The sequence below is a fragment of the Peromyscus californicus genome, unplaced genomic scaffold (genome assembly GCF_007827085.1).
Source record: "Peromyscus californicus insignis strain IS unplaced genomic scaffold, ASM782708v3 Scaffold_10__1_contigs__length_136768540, whole genome shotgun sequence".
NCBI lineage: Eukaryota > Metazoa > Chordata > Mammalia > Rodentia > Cricetidae > Peromyscus > Peromyscus californicus.
The window spans coordinates 23,467,276-23,480,962 of record NW_026294391.1 but is presented as its reverse complement, the minus strand read 5'-3'; the positions used below and the strand labels follow the sequence as shown (position 1 = coordinate 23,480,962).

Genomic DNA, 13,687 nt, shown 5'->3' with positions numbered 1-13,687 from the left:
TGTCCCTCCCATCCCAGCAACCTTAGAGCCTTAAAGGGCAGAATAGGCTCACTGCCCAGGGCCACCTTGGCCTCTGCTCCCTGGTTTTCAGCTGTGGTTCTGGTGGTTTCATGGGCAATTCAACCAGCACTCGAGAGTGCACAAGCAATAAGCCTCGGCAATGCCCATGTGGTGTTCATTCTGCAGGTGTGCAGAATACAAGAGCCATGGAGGCGTGGCAGCTCCCTCTTAGATTACTGTTTGGCAGACAAGGCAGAAACCTGAGGCAGGCCTGGAAATAACCACAGGGAATCTCCACTAGAGCAGTGCCTAGTAGAGCCATGGGAATGCTATCTCTGCTGCTGGTACCCCCAACCCCCAAGATAGAGCATGCATAGCACAGAACAGCATACTGGGAAAGCTGCAGACACACCAGTGTGTGGTTCTGACTGAAGACAGCAGCTGTATGAACTGAGCTTCACAAATCCACAGAGGCAGGGTTATTTGTAGCCAGAGGAATCCACCTCTTTGTTCCAATGTATCCAGAGAGTGGTACCTGGAATGAAAGTTTATCTTTCAGTTTTAAGAGATGATGTTGACATTTCTGGGTTTGGGCTCGCTTGGAGTCCGTTACTCCTTCCTCTTGATTTCATTCTCCCTTCAGGAAGGGAGATGTCTGCTCTATCTCTAACTCACTACTGCCTATCAGAAGCGGATCACTTGTTTTGATTTTATAGGGTTGAAGCTGGAAGGAAATTGCTTCAAGTCTTAGATGAGGGTTGGGACTTTTGAGCCAATGCTGGAATCATTTAAGACTGGGACTATTGATATGGAATGAACATGTTTTACGTGATCAGAAGGACATTAATATATGTTTGAATCCTACTTCCTCAGTATAGCAATGTTGGGAGGTGAGGCCTGTAGGAAGTGTATGGGATGTGTGAGAAGAGCTCTTGTGAATGAACACTTGGCTTTCTCCCGTGAGTGAGTTCGCACTTTTGCGAGAGTGGGTTGTTATGAAGTGAAGCTGCTGCTTATGTTTTGTCTCTTGTACTTGTTTGTGCTTGCCCTTTCACTTTCTACCATAAGCCGAGGCAGCATGAAGCTCTTACCACCTGTTCCAGAAATTCCCAGTATCCACAACCATAAAACTGTAAACTGAAGTTCTCAGAAAATAGAAAAGTCACATCTGTGTTAAAGAGTCTGCGCGTTCTGATTATTGAAGGTTAAAATGTTCAGAGCAGACACATTATCTTGGGGGTATTTTTAGTCCCTTTGAAAACTACTCATTTCCCACCCCTATGTCTGACATCTTTGTGATTATTAAGACCTTTAAAATGTATTCTTAGCAGACTACTAGCTCCCATCAGTCCAAAAGCTTAGAATGGCACAGGATAGCATCTTAAACATGTAGCAGAGGTTTCCCTGCTTTGCTGCAACCCACCTTCCTCTGGTACCCACCTTCCTCTGGTACTTGATGTATGACCCACCTTGATGTATGACTTTCTTTGCCTTGAAACTAATAAAATCTGGTGTAACTATTTCCATATTGGAATGCATCTTTCAGGGCAACTGAAGCTTGTGTTGCTGAACCATGGTTACTCAGATTTGGCTCGAGAATAGTTATTTATTAGGTTTGAGGTGAAAATTTTGTTTCTGTGTCAACAGGCCCACACAAACCCCTCTTGTTTAGAAACCATCGTGTCTCACATATTCGATTATAGCAACAGAAAATTGACTAAGGCACATACCTGCAGTAGAAAATAAGATTTAGGAAAACTTTCCAACCTCCCAAAAATCACTGATGGTGGATGTCATGACCACATCAATTTGATATAAACTCACAATTTCTGTGTTTACCTCATTACAAACCAGGAATATTCAGTTCACAGATCAGTGCTTCAGATGATCCTTTAAGTGTCATTGTTCTAAACTTATTTTACTCTATCAACATGTACATATAAATACAAAGACATAAGTATTATGTGATTATTTTCAATGGCAAACTATTGGAAGCAATCCAAATGTTCAATAGTAAAAGACCGGGAAAATGCCTTATGGTATATTTCTTAAAGGAAATGCTATGAAACACTTTGAGGGGCTAGAGAGATGGCTCAGTGGTTCCAAACGTGCTGCTCTTGCACAGATCTCAGGTTCAATACTTAGCACCCACATGGTGCATGTACATACATGCTGGCAGAACACTCAAAGACATGAAATAAAAAGAAATGATTTTTTGAAAATGTTTAGAAAGTATACATTTTGAGAAATATTGCAAGCCCAGAGCAAAACCAAAAGGAGATGTGTTTTTCTTTTATGGTTGAAGAAGAGATAAAGGCTTGGATGTGCACTGAAAACTAGAAGTTGTGGCAGAGACTCTTAGTAGTATACTAAGTCTGTATTTCTTTTCTTCCATCATTATGACTTTGCTCAGTGTATTTCCTAGCAGACCTAGCAGTTAAATAGAATCAATTAGACCTTCACTAATGGATAAAGACAACATGTCATGGGTGAGTCTGGACATTATGACTCTACCTTTGTAGTTTTTCTTGATTTTTTGATACCTTGTCACAATGTGTGGGACATTTTGAATTGAATCCAGTTGAAGTGGTAAGTCACCATAGGCCATGCAGATGATGCTAATTCCCTAGAGGACAGCAGTATAACAATAGCAAGGAAACTTGGACATCCACGCAGAGGAGAGCCTCGATATTAACTTCAACTTTATTTATTGGGTCAATCAATGCTGGATATGATGGTTAATGTTGATTATCTGCTTGACAGAATCTAGAACTTCCCAGAAGTCAGACATCAGGGATGCCTTAGAGTTTCTGGATTAGGCTAGCTTCTCGTTATGCCTATTGGGGAATTATCGAGATTAGGATAGTTGAGGTAAGAAGGCCCACCTTAACACTATACCCTCGCCTGAGATTCTAGACTGGGAGAAAAGACAATGAGCTGAAAATCAGCATTCATTCCCTCTGCCTCCTAACTGCAGACACAATATAAACAATTGCTTCAAGCTCCTGCCACCATGCCCTCCTAGCCACGATGGACTATACCCTCAAACTGTAAGCCAAAATGAACTCTTCCTCCTTTAAGCTCTTTTTGTCAGATATTCTGCCACAGCAACAAGAAAAATAGCTAATATATTGGTACAGAGAATTAAAATTCTGTATTATTGGATCTCTGTGTTATCACAACCTAACCTATACACTTCGTTACAATACAGAGAGATTTCTTGGGAAGCAAAAGATGAGTCGTGTAAAGATTTATGATTCATTGTGTATCCTGTTGTGATATTTGAAAATTAAAGAACCATTTGTAAGCACTAGCATATATGCTTTTAAATTAGTAATAAAATCAGAGCAATGACAACTTTTAATCAAGAAATGTCAAGTCTAAGTTTCTCATACTGGAAACTTGAATGAGGAATCAATGAGTCTCAGAAACATCTTCATTAAGCACCGAATTCACACTCTTCACTTCCTAAGTACATTTCATAAGGAGAAAATAAAACTGCTTGTCACTTTCCTTAACTGTTGGTTCTGTCAACGGACTTCTTCCAAAGAGCATATGCTTCATAGAGAGTCTTCCTGACTTCCTGCATTGGTTACATTTCTCATCTCTGTGAACAAAAGCCCACCAAGAAGTAACTGAAGGGAAGAAGGATTTACCGTGGTCCATGGTTTGAGGCAATAACAGTCTGTCTTGGTGGGGGAAGACATGGCAGTTCGAGGGATCTCAGCTGGGGCATGAGGCAGCTAGTTACCCCATGTTAGTAGTCAGGAAGCGGAGAACCCGAGCTGGAACTGTGTCAGACTATAAGCCATAAGCCCTACCTCCACAATTCTATGTTTATTATCTGGGCCTCATGTCCAGAAGGTTCCACAACTTCCTAAAATAGCACCACAAGCTGGGGACCAACTGTTCAAACACATGGGTCTGTGCGGGACATTTCCCATTCAAATATAACAGTAACACTACTGAAACAGTGTCTACTTAATTTTTTTTATCAAAACTATTAGGGACTGGAAGAAAAGCCTTTTATCAGTCATGAAGTTAATGTTGTGACTACAGGGATATTATGGACTGACTGCTTGTGCTAATTTGACTTCTGTTGAAAGCCTAACGCTGCTAGTAAGGTTACTAGGAGTGAAGCCTTTGGAAAGTAACTAGGTAGTGAAGCCCTTGGCAACGAGAATAGGGCTATTGTGTAAGGCACACCCAGAGAGCTCTCTCACATGTTTTTACCATGTGAATAAGCAGGCAGCAACACAGAAAAGAACCCTAACCAGAAACCAGTCATGCTGGTGCCCTCCTCTCACATTTGAAATCTGCACAGCCAATGGAATCCAATTTCAGTTATCCGGAAGCCAATCAGTCTGTGGTACTTTGTATCACAAGACCGCAGCCCAAATCAACCAAGACAAGAAACAATCTCTAACTGCCCTGTCACTCTTTTGTGTCAGTTTGGTAGAATGATTTTGTATTTTGTCCTCATGCCTCACTTGTTCCCAACTTATCCTGGTCACAAAACAGGTTCAATGTGACAAAATTAAATTGTCTTTGACCAACTTGTTCTAATTTCTATTTTGTCCGTATTAAATAATATTAGAACATACCATTTTGGTAAAGTCCTTAGAAATGCATATTTTAAAATATCCCATCTTGCAACGTTAACGAAAGCTGTACTTAACAATGGTAATACAAACTGTGCTTAAGGAAAGATGATGCTTTGAAGGGTTTTCTTCTTTACATTTAAAGGGATTCTCCCCCTTTCTGGGTAGTTGCACGTGGTCATGTATGTGAGTTTATTTGGAGACAACTTGGGTGTTGTTTTTCTCAGGTATCATCTACCCTGGCATTTGGAGGTAGGATCACTCACTGAGATCTAGGTCTCCCCTGATTGTGATAGGCTGGCTGGCCATAAAGCCCTCTTTCCACTACCACCACCTCCCGCCCTGGGATTATAAGTACATTCTACCACACCTGGTCTTTTCTTTCTCTCTTTCTTTTCTTTCTTTCTTTCTTTCTTTCTTTCTTTCTTTCTTTCTTTCTTTCTTTCTTTCTTTCTTTCTTCCTTTCTTCCTTCCTTCCTTCCTTCCTTCCTTCCTTCCTTCCTTCCTTCCTTTCTTTCTTTCTTTCTTTCTTTCTTTCTTTCTTTCTTTCTTTCTTTCTTTCTTTTTTAACTAGTGTCATGAGAACTCCTCTGAGTCCTCATGTGGCAAGCACTTTACCAAGGGAGCTATCTTTTCAGACCTTATGTTCTTATATTTGCATAATCTCTAGTTGTTTTCATATAAATTTCATGAGATGCTTCACGATGATAAAAGACAGAGGATGCTATAGGCTGACCAAAAGAAGCAAGAGGCTTTTAGATGTAGTGAGAAGTGTCAAGCTTGTTCTGTTCAGGAGAATTAGTAAAAGAAACCAATAGACACTTGGAATTTTCTCTTCTGAGACTAAAATAAGATTGAATTAATTTCTCTATAATAATTATCTAATTATGAAAGCTGCTTCCCTTTTGATTTTTTCCCGAAATTTTTCAAAAAAGAAATCTCAACAATAATCAATACAGATGACAACTTTTATATTACAATTCTGTTTTCCTATTATAGATTCATCACACATTTGTCTTTTTTTATGGTTTTTCGAGACAGGGTTTCTCTGTGTAGCTTTGCGCCTTTCCTGGATCTCGGTCTGTAGACCAGGCTGGCCTCGAACTCACAGAGATCCGCCTGGCTCTGCCTCCCGAGTGCTGGGATTAAAGGTGTGTGCCACCACCGCCTGGCCACATTTGTCATTTAAAAATGAAGAATTTTTAATCATTCATTTTAAGATTCCAATGGGAATTAACAAATACTCCAAAAGCTTTTCATTTAAATGGATGCCTTTAAAAATGGTTCAGAAATAAAAGGAATTTGAAAACTATCCCTTTCAGTTTTTAAGTAACATCAAACCTTAAAAGTACATATTGTAGGCAGTGTCTGTAAATCGAAGTGGGTTATGTGAGAGGGTTTGGAGAGAGGGAAGAGAAGGAGGAAATGATGTAATTATATTATAATCTCAAAAAATATTTTAAGAAGTCATTGTAAAAGAAGGATCAATGCAATCACAATGTAATATAACCCCATATCCATGCCTATATCAGCAATTTCACTAGCATCTTAATGTCAAGTTACAGTAGCAAATATTCTTAGGGATTGAAAAGTAGCTATAATAGGCTGCCTGATAAGATTGCCCATGTGATCTAACCCTCTGGTATTGATGATCTGTGATAAAGATGGCAGGCTATCCCTGAATTTCTGTCCAAGGAAATGGTTAATGACTGACTTAGACAATCGCTTATCTTGGTCAAACTATTTTCTCTTAGCTGAGGTGCTCCTAGCTCTGTTATCCTGGTTTTCAACAGTTTTCCCTGGGACCCGAGGTACTTGTTGCCTGGAGCTGGTAGGATCTGTGGTTGACTTTGATAAAGTAGAATACTGCTGCAGTGGTGGGCTCTCATTTGCCCGATTAGCTTCCAAAAGAGTGGCTCTTGTTATAGACCTTTGTGTCCCCTCTTCTTGACTTTGATGAAGCAATCTGCCTTGGGAGAAAAACCAACATAGCAGGCAGCTGAGAGCAGTCTTTGATTAACATACAGGAGAAAGTGAATCTTGAGGATAATTGCATGGATGTGAGCTTGGGAGTGGATCTCAGAGTGAAGTCTCTGAGAGAGACCCATGCATTCTTAGTTACTCTCATGCCCACCGTTTCCTCTCTCCCTCCCACTGCTGCGGACCTACCCACTTCCTTACAAGACCTTTCTTATGCTCAGTACTTTTGTGTAGGCCCACTGTAGGTAACCATAGTTGCTATGAGATCATGATTACAGAGGCTGTGTCAATCCCAGAAGATAGCATTTTCAGCCCTTCTCCATCATACATTCTTTCTGCCCCTTCTTCCACAAAGTTACCTGAGCTCTAGAGGAGCTGGTACAAGTGTCCTGTTTAGGGCTGAGCACACAATTGTCACTTTTTGTCAGCACCTCCAGAAGCCATGTGTCCCTGCATTTATCACAGTTCATTGCAAAGAGAAGCTGTGTGGTTTTATGATGGTATGGAGTCATGACTTCCCAGCATTAGTATTGCCTAATGGAATCAATGTACAAATTGTTATACCGCGAATCATTTTCAGTCAAGACTACATTTTTTAGACTTTGCCAAAACAAGTTTTCTGCTTTGGGGTTGTCAGGCCACTGAAGAATGGAGCTCTTACAAATTTTCCTCCGCAGCCTCAGGTACTGTGAGTACTGTAACACAGGTTCTAGGAGAATGAAGATAATCACATCCATGTTCTCATCCATCAGTCTTTGCAAGGCCAAGTAGAAAGCTGTTTTAAAGTTCCAGCTCTTGGCATATTTTTTGGTTAAAACAAAGATCGTTTTCTTGCTCTGGTTTATGCTCTGCATGAGGTTATCGATAATGGCTAATCCTGGATCCCAATCCCTCTCCTCTAAGCAAAGGAGGACGTTTTTGTCTTCACTCTCTTCAAGATGATAACGAAGCTCATTGATTACCCAGTCAGTAACAGACACATCTTTGGTGTCATAAGAAATGTAAGCATCATAGAAAGTTCGGGATGTGGCCAAAGACCTGTAGCCTCTTAGCTTCGCTGAACACATGTGATAGATAAACCAAACATCCCAGTAAAACAGACGATGAACCAAGGCAGTCAACATAACCATAGAGGTGATAAGGAATGTGAGGGAAAACAGGATTGCTGCAGTGGTATCTGAAAGACAAGTCATGAGCTCTAGACTCATGATACTCTTCCCTTTTTGATCCCCAGGACTGGAACAAATAACATCTACCAGTCTAGGAATTGTGGTATGCACATTTTCATCATCTATCCAGATTCGAAAATCACTTATGTCACATGTGCAGTCAAAATGGTTCCCACTTAGTTCTAGAACAGACAAGTTTGTTTTAGTCTTAGTTTGCAGGGAGGACTTATTGATCATCTTTATCATGTTGAAACTTAGATCCAGGTGCACCAGACTACTGGCTTCAGCGAGGAAGCCAGAGGGCAGGTGAGAGAACTTATTGTTACTCAGCAGCAGTGTCTGCAGGGAATGTGTAAACTTAGATAGGCAATTGCTTAGAAAATACAGCTTGTTTCTCCGCAAGTCCAGCAAATAGAGCTGAGGAAAATGCTGGAGTGATGTCCAGTTAAAGAAACGTAGCTTGTTACCATTGATACGTAACTCTTTGAGGCTCTGGGGCAAGCTGAGGAATGCTTCATTTGGGATTTGTTGAAGGTTATTGTAAGATAAGTCCAGGTGTGTCAGATTGTGGAGATTTCTGAAAATGGTCCAGTAGCTGTTATCATCTGCATTCCACAAAAGGTCAAGGCGGTTTCCGCTAAAAACCAATTCATTCAGGGACATGCTTTTCAGCTCTTTGTCCTCTGTGAGGGTGTAAATGCCATTGTAGCTCAGGTTTAACACCTTGAGGCTTATTAAGTTCTGGATAAATCCTAGACGGTGTGTTACCCCTGCAATACTGAAATAGTGTGCATTGTGACTCAGGTCAAGCACTTCTAGGTTGTGAAGTTCACTGAAAGCCTTGTTATCATCAAAGTCTAATCTGTTGTTGGATAAATCCAAATATTTGATGTGGGGCATGGCTGAGAATTCTGTGCCATTCAACACTTGATTGTTGGCATTGAAGGACAGATTTAAGCAGGCAATGTCCTGAAAACCTTCAAACTGATTTTTCCCAATAAAGAAAATATTGTTCAAACTTAAATCCAAGGCCTTTCCATAATTAGTACACTGCTTTTTTATTAAAGGTTTGGTGCTATGATAAAAATTCGAGTGTGGATCAAACTCAGGGACTGTTGAGCGAGGTTTAAGAATATGATTTGGCAAAGAGATGCTGTTTGTACAATCTGCTGGAGGTGATATACGGTTTCCTGACAAGTAAATAACTTTCAGGTTGCGAAAATCTTGGAAAACTTTAAAATCAATTTTTGTAATAAAGTTAATGCCCAAGTTGATAGTCGTTAAGTTTGGAAGACTCTGGAGGGGCTTGAAATGTTCCCGTTTAAGTTCTCGGAACACAAAGCCCTTTAAGTGCAATTTCTTGAGAGAATGAAGCATAGAGAAGTTTGGGGAAATAGTAATAGACTGTAAATGTTTTTCATGTTGAAAGTTGAAAGACAGATCAAGGATTTGTAAACTGGGTAGTTTTGTTAAGAATTCCCCTGAGGCAATTTCTTGCACTAAATAGTTGAATTCAAGATAGAGTTCCTTCAGATTTGTCAGATTGTCGAACCAGGTGGAAGGAATCGACTGGAGGGAAGTGCTGGAGAGGTTTAGATAGCGAAGTTGGGTGAGACTTCGAAAAGCAAGACGATGTATGTTGAGGGACGAGTTTATCCTGCAAGGTGTACAATTAAATGGGGCATTGAAACACATCGGACAGTTTCCACTCAAATCTAGTACTATTAATTGTTCCAGTCCCTTGAAGTCTTCCTCAGTTATATTCATGATCTTGGCATTGCTCAGAAAAAGTTTTGTTAGGGAGCTTGGTAGTTTGGGAGGCACGTGAACAAGACTGTTGAAAGATAATGAGAGCTCTTTCAAGTGTGTAAGGTTTTGAAATGCCCCATCTTCCACAATAAAGTTTTGATTACAATAAAAATAGCAGTTCCAACCCAAATAGAGTCTTTCCAAGTTCCTAAGCCCCAGAGTGTTGTTTTTAGTTACCATAATTATATTGTTTTGAATCAGGCTAAGTTCTGTCAAAGACTCAGGCAGGCCAGCAGGCATAGCATCTAACTGGTTGTCTTCAAGCAGTAACACCTTTAGATTACTTAGGTTAAGGAATGCCCCATCTGTAATATTCATACCATTTTTATTTTCATTTGGGTGCTGTTGATTGGCATTGCGGTTCAGATTTATTTTAGTGAGGTTTTGCAGCTCTTGAAAGGACTCGCTTGTTATGTGCGTGATGAAATTGTCAGACAAGTCTATTTCTGTCACGTATTTGCCTATAGTTTGGGGAACTTCTTGTAGTCGACGTTCATTGCATTCTGCAATCACAAGGGCCTTATGTCTTTTCTCATCACAGGGATAGCTTCTGGAATAATTTGCTTTGAAGAAGGACCCACTGGTTCCAGAGGTGAGCAGGCAAAAGTAGGTCAGAATCCATGGCTGAAGGGACATGTTCTAAGGAAAACCAAAAGCGGAAGTACAGTATTAGAGTGGCAACAGTTGCTAGGCATTTCTTGGTGAAATTAGCACTGCTCCATCATATTCATATGAGCTTTGGGGTGTGAAATGCTACTGATAGTTTAATACATTATATCAAATGAGTTTCAGAATATTTGTATTTTTTTACCTTCCAGGGGGCTAAAAACGTTAAAGATGAAACTCTTTGAGATATGACAGGAAACTTTTGAAGAGGTATTAATCAAGATGCCCCCACCACATTGGGTCTGAGATGAAGCATGGTTGTGGGTAATACAAAGTCTATAGCATGGCATGGCATATATTTTTTTAGCAACAAACTAGTGGTATAATCATTTTTTTGCATATGTAGTATGTATGCACGTGTGTGGGTGCATGTATGTGGACATGTGTGTATTAGTGTCCATGCATGCATGTGGAAGCCAGATATTGACACAAATTTTCTTCCTTTATCACTTCCCACTTTACTTACTGAAGTGAGATCTCTCATGAAACACAAAGCTTACTAATTTGACTAGTCTAGCTAGGCAGCTTGCCTCAGAGATCCAGTGTGTCTGTCTCCCGAGAGCTGGGATTACAGGTAGGCCACCACACTTGCTCAGCTTATATGTGGCTTCTGGGGGCTCGGAACTAGGGTCCTCACACTACACAGTAAGTGCTTTATCCACTGAATTGTTTCTCCAGCCCTATTTGGCATAACTCTTGATAAAACTTTGTCCAGTTCCCAAGAAGAACTCAAGTCTAGCATCCATAACAGTACCATCCAGGACACTTAAGTCGAAGTCATCACCTGCTTTCCATAGTTTTTTAGTTATTTCCTCTGCTGTTTTTGTTCATCTGTGGTGATGACACATATCATTTTTCATAGTTCTTTACATTGCTAGAAACAACAATTGCTAGAACAGCAATTTTCCTAACACTTTTCCCTGTTAAATTAATGATTTCATTTTCTCACATTAAAATAACTTACCCCACTAAAACTCTTTTGGCATTAAGTGTGAGAGGTAAACTCTTATTCTTTTCTTGTTTTGAGATAAGGTTTTTCTGTGTAGCCCTGGCTGTCTTGGAATTTGCTCTGTAGACCAGGTTGGCATTGAACTCAGAGATCCATCTGCCTCTGCTTCCCAAGTGCCAGGATTAAAGGCATGCGCCACCACCACTCGGCAAATTATTCTTCTCTAAATGGAGTGCCAGTTGTCTCAGAATCACTTGCTGAATCACCTGACCCCTGCTTTGCTATGCTCAATGTTCCACATACAACTTTCTTGCACATTTGGATCCGTTTCCAGACTCTCTGATCTGTTTCATCTGTCCATTTATATTAAAAACTAAAATGTGAGTAGGTGTTTATGTGTATAGACGTTTTATCTGCATGTATGTCTGTGCATCATGTGTGCCTGGTATCCTTAGAGGCCAGAAAAGGGTATTGGGCCCCCTGGAACTAGAGCTAGTGACAGTGGTGAGCCACCATGTAGGTGCTGGGAATTGAACCTGGGTGCTCTGGAAGAGTTCTGTCAACCACCGAGCCATCTCTCCCACCCTTGTGAATACTTCTTAAGCAGAGAAAAACATATTCAGCCTCACTCAAAAAATTACACTGATCCCAGTTTTAAACCAAATCTATTGTGCAGATGGACCTGTTATGAAACAGGAACTCTCATATTTTGCTGGTAGAAATACAAGTTAATGCTACCTCTAGGATGGACAGTAGTTTTTAACACCTTTCAAAAACTAGAAGTATATACCTGGAATCAGCAATTTCAATTCTAGAAGTAGATCCTGAAGACATAGCTACACATGCCAATGTCTACGTAGAAAGATGTTCTAAGCAAAACTTTATCAATAGCAAAAGATTGAAAACAATCTAAATTTCTATGGATAGAGGTCTGGTTGAAGTCCTATCACAGAATACTGTATAGAAATGGAAAAAATATATAACAATTTTTATATTCATTCATTCAGCAAATATTTATTGGGTGTGTATTTCATTTCAGGAACTGTTTTCAAACTCAACACTGAAAAAAAAATAATGCCTGCCTATTTGATGTCTATACTGAAAGTTAGAAAGTTAGGTAGAAGATTAGATGGAAGATAGTAAAGATGAGAAGGCAGAGGGATACGTAGAAGGTCCTTCAGTTGTACTTACATGACATTTTTGTTATGATTAGACTGAGGTTATAGGTTTTGGAAGAAAGACAACATTGAAATACAGTGTGTCATTCTAATAAGACTACATGCTATCAACATGACTTTCCCAGTTGATGCAGACCTTGATCATCTCACTGAGAGAGTTTTGGTAAGCTTCCTATTACAACTTGTAACTACAAAATTTAAAAAAACATTATTTTTTAAAGAGGACTATGGGAAACATGTGTCATGGTAAAATCGTATCCCAGACATTTTCCTTTGCAAACTAATAAAGCTTTTGATAGGTAACACATCCTTGGTGAATCAAGAGAACAGGCTCCATCTATTGTGGCCCCACTTCCTTCAAATTAAGATTTCCATACCTAGTTTCAAATACAGTTATCTATTTCATACAAAGCAGAGCAATTGAGCATGAAAAGCACTAGGAACCATTTGCCACCAACAGAGGAGTCTATGGAGAGTTGCTCAAAGTTCCTTCAGGATGAAACCAGTTTCTCACACAGTCTAAAGCAACTGGGTATGAGTTGTGGGTCATGGAAAAAAAGAACTGAGTAAATAGCCTGAAGTTTCTAACACTAGGTTCTCAAAAGGCACCGAGAAAAAACATGAGTGGACAAATTCCAAATAGCTGAAATTTGAAAAGTGCATCGAATGGTGAGCAGTGGAGAGCAAGAAAGTTGAGGAGAAATGGTTGATTGACCAGTTGATGCCTTGACACTCCACACAGGCCCTCACAGAGTTTCTGTTCATTGTTGTCTTAGTTACTGTCTCTTGCTGTGAAGAGAAACCATGACCAAGGCAGCCTATATAACAAAAGGCCATCTAGTTGGAGGCTTGCTTACAGTTTCAGAGGGTTGGTCCATGATTACCACAGTGAGGAGCATGGCAGCAGGCAGGCGGGCATGATCCTGGGGCAGTACAGTAGCTGAGAGCTTACATCTGATACAAAGTTGTAGGCAGAAATAGGGGGAGATTGGACCTGGTGCGGGCTTTTGAAACTTCAAAGTCCACCCCTAGAGACACACCACTTTCAAGAAGGCCACACCTCTTAATCCTTCCTAAATAGTTTACCAACTGGGAATCAAACATTCAAATTTATGAGGCTATGGGGCCTATTCTCATTCAAACCACCACAATTGCTAATTGCAAGGTACTCAGCTGAAGTCCAGGGAACATCATCAAATACTCCCTGGCAAAGCAGTACCATATCCATCTGGATTTTAGAGGGGCAGAGAGCATAGACACCAAAATAACCTAGCAAAGGCTGCATTTCTTCAGTAAAGTGTTACTGTAAGGGTAGCAAATGGAAGCTGAACACCA

At 40.2% G+C, this 13,687-nt stretch overlaps 1 protein-coding gene across 1 annotated transcript; it reads right to left on the bottom strand.

Moving 5' to 3' along the window:
- Nucleotides 1-7,105: 7,105 nt before the first annotated feature.
- Tlr8 (toll like receptor 8) lies at nucleotides 7,106-10,195 on the bottom strand. The gene has a single exon (XM_052744685.1). It carries the CDS (start codon nucleotides 10,193-10,195, stop codon nucleotides 7,106-7,108), a length of 3,090 nt encoding a protein of 1,029 aa, XP_052600645.1.
- Between the last annotated feature and the right edge of the window lie 3,492 nt (nucleotides 10,196-13,687).

Bases quoted from the DNA above. Each gene is read 5' to 3' on its own strand.
- Tlr8 (XM_052744685.1), bottom strand. From the start codon at position 10,195: ATGTCCCTTCAGCCATGGATTCTGACCTACTTTTGCCTGCTCACCTCT.